Below are 19,498 nucleotides of genomic sequence, written 5' to 3' on the forward strand. Positions count from 1 at the left end.
GCCCCCCTGACTTGAGCATCGGAGCAGTTCTGCACTAAATCATGCAGGGCAAAGGCATTTTTATGGGTTCGGGATTTAGTGCTGCCCTAGCCAGTAAAACAGCTAGGGAAGAGCTAAAGCCTGCCCATCAGAGTCTGTGACTAGAGTTGAGCGAACACCTGGATGTTCGAGAAGTTCGGCCGAACTTCACGGAAATGTTCGGGTTCGGGATCCGAACCCGACCCGAACTTCGTCCCGAACCCCATTGAAGTCAATGGGGACCCGAACTTTCCGGCACTAAAAAGGCTGTAAAACAGCCCAGGAAAGGGCTAGAGGGCTGCAAAAGGCAGCAACATGTAGGTAAATCCCCTGCAAACAAATGTGGATAGGGAAATGAATAAAAATAAAATAAATAAAAATTGACCAATATCAATTGGAGAGAGGTCCCATAGCAGAAGATCAGGCTTCATGTCACCCAACACTGCAACAGTCCATTGTCAGATATTTAGGCCCCGGCACCCAGGCAGAGGAGAGAGGTCCCGTAACAGAGGATCTGGCTTCATGTCAGCAGAGAATCAGTCTGCATGTCATAGCAGAGAATCAGGCTTCACGTCACCCAACACTGGAACAGTCCATTGGCATATATTTAGGCCCCGGCACCCAGACAGAGGAGAGGTTCATTCAACTTTGGGTAGCCTCGCAATATAATGGTAAAATGAAAATAAAAATAGGATTGAATGAAGAAGTGCCCTGGAGTCCAATAATATATGGTTAAGAGGAGGTAGTTAATGTCTAATCTGCACAAGGGAGGAACAGATCCTGTGGGATCCATGCCTGGTTCAATTTTATGAACGTCAGCTTGTCCACATTGGCTGTAGACAGGCGGCTGCGTTTGTCTGTAATGACACCCCCTGCCGTGCTGAATACACGTTCAGACAAAACGCTGGCCGCCGGGCAGGCCAGCACCTCCAAGGCATAAAAGGCTAGCTCTGGCCACGTGGACAATTTAGAGACCCAGAAGTTGAATGGGGCCGAACCATCAGTCAGTACGTGGAGGGGTGTGCACACGTACTGTTCCACCATGTTAGTGAAATGTTGCCTCCTGCTAACACGTTGCGTATCAGGTGGTGGTGCAGTTAGCTGTGGCATGTTGACAAAACTTTTCCACATCTCTGCCATGCTAACCCTGCCCTCAGAGGAGCTGGCCGTGACACAGCTGCCTTGGCGACCTCTTGCTCCTCCTCTGCCTTGGCCTTGGGCTTCCACTTGTTCCCCTGTGACATTTGGGAATGCTCTCAGTAGCGCGTCTACCAACGTGCGCTTGTACTCGCGCATCTTCCTATCACGCTCCAGTGCAGGAAGTAAGGTGGGCACATTGTCTTTGTACCGTGGATCCAGCAGGGTGGCAACCCAGTAGTCCGCACACGTTAAAATGTGGGCAACTCTGCTGTCGTTGCGCAGGCACTGCAGCATGTAGTCGCTCATGTGTGCCAGACTGCCCAGGGGTAAGGACAAGCTGTCCTCTGTGGGAGGCGTATCGTCATCGTCCTGCCTTTCCCCCCAGCCACGCACCAGTGATGGGCCCGAGCTGCGTTGGGTGCCACCCCGCTGTGACCATGCTTCATCCTCATCCACCTCCTCCTCATCCTCGTCCTCCTCGTCCTCCAGTAGTGGGCCCTGGCTGGCCACATTTGTACCTGGCCTCTGCTGTTGCAAAAAACCTCCCTCTGAGTCACTTCGAAGAGACTGGCCTGAAAGTGCTAAAAACAACCCCTCTTCCTCCTCTTCCTCCTCCTCCTCCTGGGCCACCTCCTCTTCCATCATCGCCCTAAGTGTTTTCTCAAGGAGACATAGAAGTGGTATTGTAACGCTGATAATGGCGTCATCGCCACTGGCCATGTTGGTGGAGTACTCGAAACAGCGCAACAGGGCACACAGGTCTCGCATGGAGGCCCAGTCACTGGTGGTGAAGTGGTGCTGTTCTGTAGTGCGACTGACCCGTGCGTGCTGCAGCTGAAACTCCACTATGGCCTGCTGCTGCTCGCACAGTCTGTCCAGCATGTGCAAGGTGGAGTTCCACCTGGTGGGCACGTCGCATATGAGGCGGTGAGCGGGAAGGCCGAAGTTACGCTGTAGCGCAGACAGACGAGCAGCGGCAGGATGTGAACGCCGGAAGCGCGAACAGACGGCCCGCACTTTATGCAGCAGCTCTGACATGTCGGGGTAGTTGTGAATGAACTTCTGCACCACCAAATTCAGCACATGCGCCAAGCAAGGGATGTGCGTCAAACCGGCTGGCCGTGCTTACTGGTCCACGTATCTGTGGTTAGGTGGACCTTGCCACAGATGGCGTTGCGCAGTGCACACTTGATTTTATCGGATACTTGGTTGTGCAGGGAAGGCACGGCTCTCTTGGAGAAGTAGTGGCGGCTGGGAACAACATACTGTGGGACAGCAAGCGACATGAGCTGTTTGAAGCTGTCTGTGTCCACCAGCCTAAATGACAGCATTTCATAGGCCAGTAGTTTAGAAATGCTGGCATTCAGGGCCAGGGATCGAGGGTGGCTAGGTGGGAATTTACGCTTTCTCTCAAATGTTTGTGAGATGGAGAGCTGAACGCTGCCGTGTGACATGGTTGAGACGCTTGGTGACGGAGGTGGTGGTGGTGTTGGTGGTACATCCCCTGTTTGCTGGGCGGCAGGTGCCAACGTTCCTCCAGAGGCGGAGGAAGAGGCCGAGGCGGCAGCAGCCGAAGAGGCCGAGGCGGCAGCAGCCGAAGAGGCCGAGGCGGCAGCAGCCGAAGAGGCCGAGGCGGCAGCAGCCGAAGAGGCCGAGGCGGCAGCAGCCGAAGAGGTAGCAGGGGGAGCCCGAGTGACTTCCTTGGTTTTAAGGTGTTTACTCCACTGCAGTTCATGCTTTGCATGCAGGTGCCTGGTCATGCAGGTTGTGCTCAGGTTCAGAACGTTAATGCCTCGCTTCAGGCTCTGATGGCACAGCGTGCAAACCACTCGGGTCTTGTCGTCAGCACATTGTTTGAAGAAGTGCCATGCCAGGGAACTCCTTGAAGCTGCCTTTGGGGTGCTCGGTCCCAGATGGCGGCGGTCAGTAGCAGGCGGAGTCTCTTGGCGGCGGGTGTTCTGCTTTTGCCCACTGCTCCCTCTTTTGCTACGCTGTTGGCTCGGTCTCACCACTGCCTCTTCCTCCGAACTGTGAAAGTCAGTGGCACGACCTTCATTCCATGTGGGGTCTAGGACCTCATCGTCCCCTGCATCGTCTTCCACCCAGTCTTCCTCCCTGACCTCCTGTTCAGTCTGCACACTGCAGAAAGACGCAGCAGTTGGCACCTGTGTTTCGTCATCATCAGAGACGTGCTGAGGTGGTATTCCCATGTCCTCATCATCAGGAAACATAAGTGGTTGTGCGTCAGTGCATTCTATGTCTTCCACCGCTGGGGATGGGCTAGGTGGATGCCCTTGGGAAACCCTGCCAGCGGAGTCTTCAAACAGCATAAGAGACTGCTGCATGACTTGAGGCTCAGACAGTTTCCCTGGTATGCATGGGGGTGATGTGACAGACTGATGGGCTTGGTTTTCAGGCGCCATCTGTGCGCTTTCTGCAGAAGACTGGGTGGGAGATAATGTGAACGTGCTGGATCCACTGTCGGCCACCCAATTGACTAATGCCTGTACCTGCTCAGGCCTTACCATCCTTAGAACGGCATTGGGCCCCACCATATATCGCTGTAAATTCTGGCGGCTACTGGGACCTGAGGTAGTTGGTTCACTAGGACGTGTGGCTGTGGCAGAACGGCCACGTCCTCTCCCAGCACCAGAGGGTCCACTAACACCACCACGACCATGTCCACGTCCTTTACTAGATGTTTTCCTCATTGTTATCGTTCACCACAATAACAAAAATATTATTTGGCCCAATGTATTGTATTCAAATTCAGGCCTTTTTTTACAGACACCTAACACTATCTGGCATCTATTTAGGTCCCGTATTACACTAATACAGGCACAGCAGTAACCACAGATTTAGCTGGATATAAATTGGAGGCCTAGTATTTAGGCGCTGGGTGACAGGTATAGGTTTACTGACAGAATTAGACTGGGATATGCACAGTAGCGTGTGTGTGAAGTTATTGTGGAAGACACTATCCGCACCTTCACTCTAATATACCCTTTTAGGGATAAATTTAAAGTAGGCCTGATACAGCAGAAACCACTAAATTAGGAAATTGCTAAGTTGGGAATTGTATTTCAACCCAGAACAAAAACTGTGCTTTGACGGACACTAAATAACTTGCCCAGCCACAGCAATAATGACAGATTTGGATGAATATAAATTTGAGGCCTAGTATTTAGGCGCTAGGTGACAGGTATATGTTTACTGACAGAATTAGACTGGAATATGGCCAAAAAACAACCACACTATTGAGGGTTAAATGCACTTGGTGTGACGGCTTGACCCTGATGTAGGCTTTAGCCAAAAAATAACCACACTATTGATGGTTAAATGGACTTGGTGGCAGCTTGTACTGGCGCACCACAAGACACAAAATGGCCGCCGATCACCCCAGAAAAAAGTGACTGAAAAACGCTCTGGGCAGCCTAAAAACAGTGAGCAGTTGAATAGCAGCAGTTCAATCATCCACAGCTGTAGATCGATCACTGGATGGAGTCTTTTGGAGGAGTTAATCACTGCCTAATCTCGCCCTAACGTCGCAGCTGCAACCTCTCCCTACACTGATCAGAGCAGAGTGACGGGCGGCGCTACGTGACTCCAGCTTAAATAGAGGCGGGGTCACATGGTGCTCTGGCCAATCACAGCCATGCCAATAGTAGGCATGGCTGTGACGGCCTCTTGGGGCAAGTAGTATGACGCTTTGCAGCCTTTCAAAAAGCGCCAAGAAAGCGACGAACACCGAACCCGAACTTTTACGAAAATGTTCGGGTCCGTGTCACGGACACCCCAAAACCCGGCAGTGTTATTGAAAACAAAAGAGACCTTGCCCTGTGCGATTTAGCGCAGGACAAGGGAGCGCATCGGAGCATGAGATGCTCCAATGCTAGCCTCAGGGGGGATGCCAGGGTGAAAATAAGGGTAGGTCTGGGTTCTTCTCTAAACCCGGACAACCCCTTTAAGTTGTTAAACTGAACCTAGCTTAGATCCTTGCAGATTAGTCTGGGAACCAGTTGTCATACCGGCAAGCTGCCTTAGCAATATCTTGGCAATGTCTGACAGTTGCAATAGATTGTCTTGTTCTATATCGTGGCAGACGTTTATGGTATATCCGTAATTCTTCTTTAAGGGTTTAATCCATGTACTGGAGGATCTGAGAACCTGGGACTTTCCATGGTCATGTGCAGTGGTGGTTCCGTATCTCCTATTGTGCCGTGGATGATTTCCAGCTTCTCCCTCTTCTCCTAAAGGCTCCTGCAGCACTAGGAACCTCCACTTCATCCCGTTTTCTCATCTTCTCCTGAATGACCTACCAACGATGGACAAGGACAGGAAGGAGATTACCAGAAGAATATTAGACTTCACCTTGGAGATCATCTCCCTATTGAGAGGAGAGGTAACATTTTCTAGATTTCTATCCTATTTTTATTGTATTATTTCCCAACTCTGACATAGAGAAATCTGTAATGGGAAGAAGTACGATCCAGAATCCTGGATGACTGCTTCCAGACCTTCCAAGTGACAGAATGTGTGAAGATCAGTCACCAATGTGGCCAGTGACGCATCATGGTGACCAATAACCAACAGTTGTTCTAGGAGCCACGAGAATGGCAAATAGGCATGTTGTAGCCAGGAGGAAAGTCCAGGAACCGGAGGATGAGATGGCGGGAGTGTGGTCTAGAGGGAACGATTTCAACTGTATTCTTGTGACATCAGAAGTTTGAAAAAATAGACTTTAACACGACTTTGGTGCATAAGGAGTTCAGTAAACTATGTGTGTGTATATATATATAACAGTCAGAGAGCCGTGAGACAGATGGGCGACCTCTAGTGACCAGTACCCAACATGCAGGACCGGCCTTAGGTTAGGTGGCGCCCCCCACAAGCACACACGTCTCTGCGAACATTAAAGGGTATTAAGTACACTAAATTAGTAGCATGTAATTTAAAAATGTAGCTTCATTTTATGGAGAGTAGAATACAGAACTAATGCTTAACGGTGAGAGAGAACCATCGATGACAAATCCAGATGGTTCCATCCCAGGAGTCCCAGGAGTAAGCCGCACTGAACATACTCCGGAGTTTTCACTAATTTATACCTTGTAATGCGCAAACTAGAAGACAAAACCTGGAAAATACAGACTCTGTGGACGACCGAAAAAAAGGCCTAAAATATCTGCAAATATAAGGATAAGGCTACATGCACACGACTGTTGTGTGTTTAGCGGTCTGCAATTTGCAGCACGGCACGGACAGCCATTGCTATAACTGCTTATTCTTGTCCAGAAAACGGCCAAGAATAGGATAGATTATATTTTTGTGGGGACCACAGAACAGAGCAACGGATGCGGACAGCATGGAAGTGAATGGGTCCACATCCAAGCCACAAATACTGCGGCTCGGATGCGGACCAAAACACAACTGTCATGTGCATGAGGCCTAAAGAAGGATAAAAACTGGATTTTTTTAATCAGACAAGAACGCTACCTATAGCATAGACTACAAGCAACATCTAAAGGTAAGACCACCCGGCTCCATTGCCTGTCTAATAAATAGTCCTTCTAGAGAGTATGGAAAACTCCCAGAAAAGAAAAAAACTGAAACGGAAAGCCCTAAGAATGTAACTGACCATAGGATAGAGCTGGGGGCTGTAGCCTCCGACAGCAGGGCGTCCGACACCGAGCAGATCACGCATAATAATCTGTATTTCTATAGCGCCAACAGATTCCGCAGCGCTTTATAGTTCACGGGATCATAGACAAATAGTCATAAATCACATAGCAACAGACAAGTCAATCATTACAACAAGAGGAATGAGGACCTTGCTCGCAAGAGCTTACAATCTATGAATACTGTGAAGGCCAGAGAAGCAATCCTGCAAGAAGAGCCATAAAACATGCCACTGTTAGAGAAAGGCCAGAAACCATTTTCACTGATTTTACCTTGAAGAAGAAAAGAGAAAAACAAATGTGCTTTTCTACAGCGAGCAGCCCACCGCCTGGCACACAGCCGTGTGCGGGCATTATAAGTCTATAACCCGGTGTGGCATCAACAAGGGCCGACAGATCAGGGTAAAAGACCCACAAAATGACAGTGATGTCACACTCACCATCAACGTGTACAATAATGGCACCATAGTCATCGAGGACACTGAGGACAGCCTCGGCCAGTAGAAGATATTAAAGTCCAGCCCCAAACCTACAAAGAACAGACTCAGAGCAGTGATGATCCTAAATCTACAGAGACCACCACCAGAGACTTGCTTACCCTTAACCCTACAGAGACCACCACCAGAGACTTGCTTACCCTTAACCCTACAGAGACCACCACCAGAGACTTGCTTACCCTTAACCCTACAGAGACCACCACCAGAGACTTGCTTACCCTTAACCCTACAGAGACCACCACCAGAGACTCGCTTACCCTTAACCCTACAGAGACCACCACCAGAGACTCGCTTACCCTTACCCCTACAGAGACAACCACCAGAGACTCGCTTACCCTTACCCCTACAGAGACAACCACCAGAGACCCCCTTACCCCTACAGAGACAACCACCAGAGACCCCCTTACCCCTACAGAGACAACCACCAGAGACCCCCTTACCCCTACAGAGACAACCACCAGAGACTTGCTTACACTTACCCCTACAGAGACCCCCTTACCCCTACAGAGACAACCACCAGAGGCTCACTTACCCTTACCCCTACAGAGACAACCACCAGAGACCCCCTTACCCTTACCCCTACAGAGACAACCACCAGAGACTCGCTTACCCCTACAGAGACAAACACCAGAGACTTGCTTACCCTTCCCCCTACAGAGACCCCCTTACCCCTACAGAGACAACCACCAGAGACCCCCTTACCCCTACAGAGACAACCACCAGAGACCCCCTTACCCCTACAGAGACAACCACCAGAGACCCCCTTACCCCTACAGAGACAACCACCAGAGACTTGCTTACACTTACCCCTACAGAGACCCCCTTACCCCTACAGAGACAACCACCAGAGGCTCACTTACCCTTACCCCTACAGAGACAACCACCAGAGACCCCCTTACCCTTACCCCTACAGAGACAACCACCAGAGACTCGCTTACCCCTACAGAGACAACCACCAGAGACTTGCTTACCCTTCCCCCTACAGAGACCCCCTTACCCCTACAGAGACAACCACCAGAGACCCCTTTACCCCTACAGAGACAACCACCAGAGACTTGCTTACACTTACCCCTACAGAGACCCCCTTACCCCTACAGAGACAACCACCAGAGACTCCATGACCCTTACCCCTACAGAGACAACCACCAGAGACCCCCTTACCCTTACCCCTACATAGACAACCACCAGAGACTCGCTTACCCCTACAGAGACAACCACCAGAGACTTGCTTACCCTTCCCCCTACAGAGACCCCCTTACCCCTACAGAGACAACCACCAGAGACTTGCTTACCCTTCCCCCTACAGAGACCCCCTTACCCCTACAGAGACAACCACCAGAGACTCGCTTACCCTTACCCCTACAGAGACAACCACCAGAGACCCCTTTACCCCTACAGAGACAACCACCAGAGACTTGCTTACACTTACCCCTACAGAGACCCCCTTACCCCTACAGAGACAACCACCAGAGACTCCATTACCCTTACCCCTACAGAGACAACCACCAGAGGCTCACTTACCCTTACCCCTACAGAGACAACCACCAGAGACTCGCTTACCCTTACCCCTACAGAGACAACCACCAGAGACTCGCTTACCCTTACCCCTACAGAGACAACCACCAGAGACCCCCTTACCCTTACCCCTACAGAGACAACCACCAGAGACTCGCTTACCCCTACAGAGACAACCACCAGAGACTTGCTTACCCTTCCCCCTACAGAGACCCCCTTACCCCTACAGAGACAACCACCAGAGACTTGCTTACACTTACCCCTACAGAGACCCCCTTACCCCTACAGAGACAACCACCAGAGACTCCATTACCCTTACCCCTACAGAGACAACCACCAGAGACCCCTTTACCCCTACAGAGACAACCACCAGAGACTTGCTTACACTTACCCCTACAGAGACCCCCTTACCCCTACAGAGACAACCACCAGAGACTCCATTACCCTTACCCCTACAGAGACAACCACCAGAGACCCCCTTACCCTTACCCCTACAGAGACAACCACCAGAGACTCGCTTACCCCTACAGAGACAACCACCAGAGACCCCTTTACCCCTACAGAGACAACCACCAGAGACTTGCTTACACTTACCCCTACAGAGACCCCCTTACCCCTACAGAGACAACCACCAGAGACTCGCTTACCCTTACCCCTACAGAGACAACCACCAGAGACTTGCTTACACTTACCCCTACAGAGACCCCCTTACCCCTACAGAGATAACCACCAGAGACTCGCTTACCCTTACCCCTACAGAGACAACCACCAGAGACTTGCTTACACTTACCCCTACAGAGACCCCCTTACCCCTACAGAGATAACCACCAGAGACTCGCTTACCCTTACCCCTACAGAGACAACCACCAGAGACTTGCTTACCCCTACAGAGACAACCACCAGAGACCCCCTTATGAGTGTATTACTGTAGTGCAGCGGCGGCATGAAGCGCACGGTGTCATAGCATCATACAAACCAATGACGCCATGCGCTCCTGCTCTGAATAGGAATCCAGCCCGGCATACCACGGACCGCTCTCGGCTGTGGATCACGGCCGTGTGCATTCGGCATTATCCCCTAATCCAGAAGAAGAACCCAGGGAAAGAAGGGGGCGAGAACCAAATGAAAGCCAGCAGCCCTGACGCCAATATATCAACTAACTGCCAAATGGAAATAACAGAAAATGAGAGAACCCAGCAGAGTAATACAAGGGGGGCAAGAGCTGCCAACCCCAAGTACAGAACCACAGCAGCCTCCAACAACACAGCCGACCATTACCCGAATCCTAACACAACAGCTTCCTACAAGAAGCCCAAGCAGCAGGCAGGACACCAACATGAGACGACTCGCGAGCAGTAAGTCACCGTGTCCTGATATTGTCCTGATTATAAACTCCAATGGTAAATACTTGAACACAAAGCAACAGTCAATAAAATCCGCTGCTCTGCTATCGAACAAGCAAAAGCCATATTTCACCAAACCCAATCCTATGATCATACATGCAGGCACCAATAACCTCCAGAGCCAGCAGATAGTAGGACAACTGAGCCAGCTAGCAGGGACGGCACAGCAGAAGTTCTGTAAAATCATCCTGTCATCTCTGCTCCCAAGAAAGGCCATCCCTGAACACATCACACAGAGCTGGCAGCTAAAATCAGCGCCATGCCAGACATCACCCTGGCACAACACCCCTCCATCAACCAGCACCACCTAGATGACACCTCAATAACCGAGGAGTCAGCCTTCTAGCCAAAGAACTCAAAAGACATAGCTCTCAACAGAGACCCCCGGCCTGGACCTCACAGAAGACAAAAACCTATGGAAAAGTCACCAACAACAAATAGACCTATAACCTCATAACCTCAACAAACTGGAAATGGTGACCTTTACCCAAAATATGTCCATCAGAGGCACACACCATGGAGGAATCCACCTGCCTCACATAGAGGGATGCAGAGCAGAGACATGGAGGAGATAAAGACCCTGCTCAGCACTCTGTGCAGAACACTGACTGGACCAAACTTCTACAACATGGCCAGCAGTCTAGAATCCGTCTTGTCCTGCCCCGGGCAGCTCTTTACAAGGTATACGGACACAATGACCTCTCTGATTGTCAGCAGCTGGAACATTCAGGGCCTAAAGGCTTCAGCCTTCGGACGTAAGACGCACGATCCAGACTTTACCCAAAGACTGAAAAACATTGACATACAGATCCCCCTAGAAACATGGACTTAGGCTACTTTCACACAAGCTTTTAAGTTTTCCGGTATTGCGATCAGTCATGGGGGGGGCTCAATACCGGAAACAAAAAACTCTTCAGTTCTGTCCCCATTCATCGTCAATGAGGGACAAGACTGAACTGAACAGAACGGAGCGCTCCAGAATGCATCCCGTTCCGTTCAGTTGCGTTCCCAGACAGGAGAGCAAACCGCAGCATGTTGTATTTTGTTTTCCGTCCTGGGATGCGGAGCAAGACAGATCCGGCATTACCCCCAATGCGTCAGTGGGGACGGATCCGTTTTCTCTGCCACAATAGAAAACGGATCCGTCCCCCATTGACTTTCAATGGAGTTGATGACGAATGCATCTTGGCCATGTTACAGATAATACAACCGGATCGTTCAATGGATGAAGATGGTTCTATTATCGGTAATGGAAGCGTTTTTGTTGGATCCGGCTGCAAAGTGTGAAAGTATCCTAAGGGCTCATGCACACAAACATATTTTCTTTCAGTGTCCATTCCCGTTTTTTTTTTTGCGGATTGTATACGGAACCATTTATTTCAATGGGTCCGCAAATAAAGGTGCTGGACAGTCGTGCGGATAAGGAATATCCACTGATTTTCACTGAGCGTGAGACTCCAGTGAGAACAGGGACTTATGAACTTGATGTTACAGATAAGCTCATGCATGAGGGAGTGTTGGGCCGTGATATCGGTTTGTTGCTGTGGGGTAAGGTAGACACTTCTGCAGATAGTGACGAAACTCCTGCAGAACCTGGACCTGTCCCTACAAGTGAGGATCTAAGGGAGCTGCACTTTGACCTGCATGGGGAAAGAATATTGACCAATGGAAACAATGGTGCTGGTCAAGTGCAAGGTGATGGTGACAGTGATATATCTTTTCCGTTGCAGGTTGTGGTCAGGGGAGAAGCGCCCCCTGGTGGTAAAAATGTAAATGATGATGAAAGAGTCCCACCACACAAAAACTAAAGTTTTAGATTTTAGAAAAACAGTCTTTTCAAAAATGAAATTAGTCATAAATGAGTCCTTATCAGACTGGAACGGATTACATGGAGTCCAGGAGAAATGGGACTACTTAAAAGGTGCATTATTGAAGGCAACAGAAAATTGCATTAGACTTGTCAGTAAAAGCAAAAGAAGGAAGAGACCTCTGTGGTACTCAGCAGAAGTGGCCCAAATCATTAAAAATAAAAAGATAGCATTTTGTAATTATAAAAAAACCCAGAGCAATGAAGATAAGGAGATCTACAAGATTAGGCAGAAAGAGGCCAAGCAAGTTATAAGAGCTTCTAAAGCTCAGGCAGAAGAAAAACTAGCTCAGTCTATGAAAAAAGGGGATAAGACATTCTTCAGATATATAAATGAAAAAAGAAAATTAAAACAAGGAATAACTAAATTAAAAACAAAGGACGGGAGGTATGTAGAAGAGAATAAAGGGCTAGCCGACTGCCTTAATGAATACTTCTGTTCAGTTTTTACAGAAGAAAAAGGAGGAGAAGGACCTCCACTAGAAAGGATGACTGATAAATCGTTTGATGCATGTGTCTTTACAGAGGAAGATGTTCTAAGTTTGCTGTCTAAAGTGAAGACAAATAAGTCACAGGGGCCTGATGAGATACACCCAAAATTATTAAAAGAGCTTAGTGGTGAGCTGGCAAAACCGTTAACAGATTTATTTAACCAATCATTAGTAACAGGAGTCGTCCCGGAAGATTGGAAATTGGCAAATGTCGTGCCCATTCACAAGAAAGGTAGTAGGGAGGAATCGAGCAACTATAGACCAGTGAGTCTGACATCAATAGTGGGGAAATTAATGGAAACCCTATTAAAGGATAGGATTGTGGAACATCTAAAATCCCATGGATTGCAAGATGAAAAACAGCATGGGTTTACTTCTGGGAGATCATGTCAAACAAATCTTTTTTTTTTTTTTTTGACTGGGTGACTAAAATAATAGACGGTGGAGGTGCAGTAGACATCGCATATCTAGATTTTAGTAAGGCTTTTGACACTGTCCCACATAGAAGACTTATCAATAAACTGCAGTCATTGAGCATGGACTCCCATATTGTTGAGTGGATTAGACAGTGGCTGAGGGACAGACAACAGAGGGTTGTAGTCAATGGAGAACATTCAAAACAAGGTCATGTTACCAGTGGGGTTCCACAGGGATCTGTACTGGGACCAATTTTGTTTAATATCTTCATTAGTGACATTGCAGAAGGCCTCGATGGTAAGGTTTGTCTTTTTGCTGATGACACAAAGATATGTAACAGGGTTGATGTTCCTGGAGGGAAACGCCAAATGGGAAAGGACTTAGGAAAACTAGAAGAATGGTCAGAACTCTGGCAACTGAAATGTAATGTGGATAAGTGCAAGATAATGCACCTGGGGGCGTAAAAACCCAAGGGCAGAATATAGAATATTTGACACAGTCCTGACCTCAGTATCTGAGGAAAGGGATTTAGGAGTAATTATTTCAGAAGACTTAAAGGTGGGAAGACGATGTAATAGAGCAGCCGGAGATGCTAGCAGAATGCTTGGGTCTATAGGGAGAGGTATAAGCAGTAGAAAGAGTGAAGCGCTTATGCCGCTCTACAGAGCACTAGTGAGACCTCATCTGGAGTATTGTGCGCAGTACTGGAGGCCATATCTCCAGAAGGATACTGATACTTTGGAGAGCGTTCAGAGAAGAGCTACTAAACTGGTCCATGGATTGCAGGATAAAACTTACCAGGAAAGGTTAAAGGACCTTAACATGTAGAGCTTGGAAGAAAGACGAGACGGAGGGGAGATGAGAGAGACGGCTAAATACATAAAGGGAGTCAACAAGGGAAAAGAGGAGAGAAGATTTACAAGAAGAAAAACTACCACAAGAGGACACAGTTTTAAATTAGAGGGGCAAAGGTTTAACAGTAATATCAGGAAGTATTACTTTACTGAGAGAGTAGTGGATGCATGGAGTAGCCTTCCTGCAGAAGTGGTAGCTGCAAATACAGTGAAGGAGTTTAAGCATGCATGGGATAGGCATAAGGCTATCCTTCATATTAGATAGGGCCGGGGCTATCCATAGTATTTAGTATATTGGGCAGACTAGATGGGCCAAATAGTTCTTATCTGCCGACACATTCTAGGTTTCTATGAAACTTTATTTTCTGCTATGTTTCATGAAGCGCAATATGACTTAATCAAAAGGTTTGAAGACATGCATATAAGTAGTGTGGAGCAAAGCCCAGCTCCAGCTCAGTGTTTGAAGGTGCAGGAAAATATGATGGGGTTAGAGGGTGCACCACACGTACCAGAGGTGGAAATGCAGTCTCCACAATGTTGGTTGGTTACTAAGGAATTGTCCCAGGTGGGGATTAGCTCAGCGGTGCCCCTAGAGGTCAGAATTAATAATGACACGAGCGGTATAGGCGCCTCCTGCCTCGATGAGGGGGAGGGGTTAACAGGGCAAGTGTATAGTGCCATGTCCGAGAAGGATGAGAAGGCGGTCAAAGAGACTGGAGACTTCAAGAAGACAAAGACTGAAAAAGTTAAGGCCGATATGTTGGTTGACGAGAAGTCCCCAGGTGCTACAGAGACCAAAGTTAAGCCAAAGGGAGCCGCGGCCGAAGTGGCAAAAGCCGCTAAAGAAGCAGAGGTCTCTAAAACTGCCATAGTAGCTGGGGTAACTACTGCTGGAAAGAAGGAAGAAGTGACCCAGATGCACGTAAAAGAAGCGAGTAGGGGCAAGCATGCTCTGCTGAAGGAGCCCTGCAAAGCAAAGGAGAAAGTGTCGGGATATGACCATGACTGGGAACAGTTCAGGCAAGAGCTGCAGCAGCCCAAGAAAGGACGTGAGGCGCATGTACAGGAGTCAGAGGATCTAAAAAGAGAGAGAGATCAAAATATATACGGCAGCGCATCATTATCACTCGGGAAAGAGTAAGAAAAGAGTATCTGGCCATGAGATGGGCACATGAGGCCGTTAGGCAGTTTCGGTTAGGCAAGATGTTGGTTTTGGTGATAAACCAAGCTCTGCTGGCGTGGGTCTGGCAGAACAAAGGGAAGGTACGTGTCACCGAGGTTCCTGGCCTCTGTGAAATAAGAACCGGTAATTTTCTGTGTCAGCGGCAGCTAGTGCTCGCTGACACTGGGTTACTTAGTGTGGCTGTAAAGCCAATCTGGGCCGGTTCTTATTGGGAGCAGCCAAAGAGCAGGGTGGGTGGCTGTTCCCCACGTCCAGGCCAGGTCGATACCCTCTCACCAGCCTCCCGTGGTTATGCAGGTGTTCACCCTCACGGGCTTGAACAAAGGGGGGGGGGGGATATGTGAGACAGTGACAGGTCTCACGCAGGGTAGAGGCAAGGAAGGGGTGGATAGTTCGGTCCACACCCCTATTCCACCACAGGTGAGACCAGCTGGAAGTAATCAGGCTGGCACAAAGCACTTCCCAGAGTGTCAGAAAGGGGGGAGTGTGGTACTTGTGGACAGAGGCCTGGAGGCTCTGTCAGAGTGGTTCAAGCCAGGAGGGCTCAGAGACCACGAGTCCCCAAGAGACACTGGACTGGAGACAGTGGGCGTACTGTGCTCTGTACAGCCAGGAGGCTGTGGGACATTGGCTCAGAAAGCCGCACGTGTTCACAGGGTGTGAACAGGGACTTAGGTGAGTCAGGGATCTGTTTGTGTAGTTAGAGCCTGGACGGGCGAGTGTTTGTTATTTTGTATTATTGTTTATGTTTATGTGGATGTGCCGCAATAAAGCACAGTGTTTGCATCTTAAACTTGGTGTCCTGAAGATATCTGTGAGAGAGTTGATCCCCCTACAGAATTAAATAATAGGTCATTGTCTGATGACACAATCCCTTTAATTCTGTTCAGTTTGTTTCCACCTGTGACATATATAAAGGTCTCCGTCGTGTCCTCCCTTTCTCCTCTTCTCTCATGTAACATATATAAAGGTCTCTGTCGTGTCCTCCCTTTCTCTTCTCCCATGTAACATCTATAAAGGTCTCCATCGTGTCCTCCCTTTCTCTTCTCTCCTGTAACATATATAAAGGTCTCTGTCGTGTCCTCCCTTTCTCTTCTCTCCTGTAACATATATAAAGGTCTCCGTCGTGTCCTCTTCTTCTCCCATGTAACATATATAAAGGTCTCCGTCGTGTCCTCCCTTTCTCTTCTTCTCTCCTGTAACATATATAAAGGTCTCCGTCGTCTCCTCCCTTTCCCTTCTTCTCTCATGTAACATATATATATATAAGGTCTCTGTCGTGTCCTCCCTTTCTCTTCTTCTCTCCTGTAACATATATAAAGGTCTCCGTCGTGTCCTTCTTCTCCCATGTAACATATATAAAGGTCTCCGTCGTGTCCTCCCTTTCTCTTCTCTCATGTAACATATATAAAGGTCTCTGTCGTGTCCTCCCTTTCTCCTCTTCTCTCATGTAACATATATAAAGGTCTCCGTCCTGTCCTCCCTTTCTCCTCTTCTCTCATGTAACATATATAAAGGTCTCAGTCGTGTCCTCCCTTTCCCTTCTTCTCTCATGTAACATATATATAAGGTCTCTGTCATGTCCTCCCTTTCTCTTCTTCTCTCATGTAACATGTATAAAGGTCTCCGTCCTGTCCTCCCTTTCTCCTCTTCTCTCATGTAACATATATAAAGGTCTCCGTCCTGTCCTCCCTTTCTCCTCTTCTCTCATGTAACATATATAAAGGTCTCCGTCGTCTCCTCCCTTTCTCTTCTTCTCTCATGTAACATATATAAAGGTCTCCGTCGTGTCCTCCCTTTCTCCTCTTCTCTCATGTAACATATATAAAGGTCTCCGTCGTCTCCTCCCTTTCTCCTCTTCTCTCATGTAACATATATAAAGGTCTCCGTCCTGTCCTCCCTTTCTCCTCTTCTCTCATGTAACATATATAAAGGTCTCCGTCGTGTGCTCCCTTTCTCCTCTTCTCTCATGTAACATATATAAAGGTCTCCGTCGTGTGCTCCCTTTCTCCTCTTCTCTCATGTAACATATATAAAGGTCTCCGTCGTGTCCTCCCCTTCTCTTCTTCTCTCATGTAACATATATAAAGGTCTCCGTCGTGTCCTCCCTTTCTCTTCTCTCATGTAACATATATAAAGGTCTCCGTCCTGTCCTCCCTTTCTCCTCTTCTCTCATGTAACATATATAAAGGTCTCCGTCCTGTCCTCCCTTCTCCTCTTCTCCCATGTAACATATATAAAGGTCTCTGTCGTGTCCTCCCTTTCTCCTCTTCTATCGTGTAACATATATAAAGGTCTCCGTCCTGTCCTCCCTTTCTCCTCTTCTCTCATGTAACATATATAAAGGTCTCCGTCGTGTGCTCCCTTTCTCCTCTTCTCTCATGTAACATATATAAAGGTCTCCGTCGTGTGCTCCCTTTCTCCTCTTCTCTCATGTAACATATATAAAGGTCTCCGTCGTGTCCTCCCCTTCTCTTCTTCTCTCATGTAACATATATAAAGGTCTCCGTCGTGTCCTCCCTTTCTCTTCTCTCATGTAACATATATAAAGGTCTCCGTCCTGTCCTCCCTTTCTCCTCTTCTCTCATGTAACATATATAAAGGTCTCCGTCCTGTCCTCCCTTCTCCTCTTCTCCCATGTAACATATATAAAGGTCTCTGTCGTGTCCTCCCTTTCTCCTCTTCTATCTTGTAACATATATAAAGGTCTCCGTCGTGTCCTCCCTTTCTCCTCTTCTCTCATGTAACATATATAAAGGTCTCCGTCCTGTCCTCCCTTCTCCTCTTCTCCCATGTAACATATATAAAGGTCTCTGTCGTGTCCTCCCTTTCTCCTCTTCTATCGTGTAACATATATAAAGGTCTCCGTCGTGTCCTCCCTTTCTCCTCTTCTCTCGTGTAACATATATAAAGGTCTCCGTCGTGTCCTCCTCTTCTCCTCTTCTATCATGTAACACAGGGATGCACAACCTGCGGCCCAGGGGCCACTTGATACCATTCTGTGCAGCCCCCAACCATCTAGCAACAAACATGTATGTCTATGTCTTGTGGCTACTCACATGTATTTTTCATGTTTACTCCCATTAGATGGGAGTCCAATTATATTTTTTTTTACCCCTTTAAATTTTATTTTCGGCCCTTGACGTTGGTTCAGTCTAACAATGTGGCCCCCACCCAGAAAACGTTGTGCACCCCTGATGTAACATATATAAAGGTCTCCGTCGTGACAGAAACCTTTATATACGGTATGTTACATGAGAGAAGAGGAGAGAGCGGTAACATACATAGATGTTTCTGTCATGTCCTCCCTTTCCATAATTTTTCCTTAGTGTTTCTCTCCTACAGGATTACATAATACTGAAGATGACATCCGAAGACTGTTTCACTCCCATCATCCATGACTCAGAAGGGTGGATCCAGGGCCCCATCTCGGAGCCTCACCCCCTGATACAGGAGCAGAAGATTCTAGAATTTACCCACAAGATGATTGAGCTGCTGACTGGAGAGGTGACACTGCGGGAAGTGTTGGGAAATCTTACAGAAAATGCACTGTAGACGTCGGTGTGATGACGGTGTCCTTGTGTTGTCAGGTTCCTATAAGGTGTCAGGATGTCGCTGTCTATTTCTCCATGGAGGAGTGGCAGTATTTAGAAGGACACAAGAATCAGTACATGGATGTCATGATGGAGGACCACCGGCCTCTCCCATCACCAGGTAATAGACAGGTATTAATACACTTGTCCTTTTATTATTCCTATGAAAGGAATGGATTCAGTCTGTGTTTGTTTCTCCTGCAGCCAGATCCAGAACGGGAAGAACCGGAGAAGAGAGTCCCAATCCTCCTCTGCAGGATCATCAGGTAGGTAGGGAGAAGGTGTCAGAGATTATATGATGTATAGAAGGTCTGTGAGGGCCGTGTGCTTGGCCTTGCTTTATCCAGCAGTATGATATGTTATATACTTGATGAAGAAAGATGGAGATGGCGGGATTATATCGGTGGTCCCATCTCCTCTTTTGTGGCATATTACTAGGAAATGCACATATGTCAGATATCTGCAGGCCCCACATCTGGGATCTACTCCTATCTCCAGAACGGGGGAAGAGCTGCACGTGTGCCGTCAATCTCCATTCACAGGTATGGGAGTTCTGAAAATAGCCAAACACTGGCTGGACTATTTAACCCCTTAAGGACTCGGCCCCATTTCACCTTAAGGACCCGGCCATTTTTTGCAAATCTGACCAGTGTCACTAAGTGGTGATAACTTTAAAACGCTTTGACTTATCCAGGCCGTTCTGAGATTGTTTATTTCGTCACATATTCTACTTCATGACACTGGTAAAATGAAGTTTAAAAAAAATCATTTTTATTTATAAAGAAAAAACTAAATTTACCAAAAATTTGTAAAAAAATTGCAAATTTCCAAGTTTCAATTTCTCT

The 19,498-nt window shown here is 48.0% G+C and overlaps 1 protein-coding gene across 1 annotated transcript in view; it reads left to right on the forward strand.

Moving 5' to 3' along the window:
* The window catches only part of LOC122922306, a 71,505-nt gene that overhangs the window by 12,945 nt on the left and 39,062 nt on the right, over positions 1-19,498 (forward strand). The window contains exons 2-5 of the mRNA XM_044272875.1: positions 5,415-5,560; positions 18,406-18,567; positions 18,651-18,774; positions 18,858-18,919. Of these exons, the coding sequence (XP_044128810.1) occupies positions 5,415-5,560; positions 18,406-18,567; positions 18,651-18,774; positions 18,858-18,919 (494 nt within the window). The remainder of the gene's footprint in view (positions 1-5,414; positions 5,561-18,405; positions 18,568-18,650; positions 18,775-18,857; positions 18,920-19,498) is intronic.

The sequence above is a fragment of the Bufo gargarizans genome, unplaced genomic scaffold (genome assembly GCF_014858855.1).
Source record: "Bufo gargarizans isolate SCDJY-AF-19 unplaced genomic scaffold, ASM1485885v1 fragScaff_scaffold_165_pilon, whole genome shotgun sequence".
Classification (NCBI taxonomy): Eukaryota; Metazoa; Chordata; class Amphibia; order Anura; family Bufonidae; genus Bufo; species Bufo gargarizans.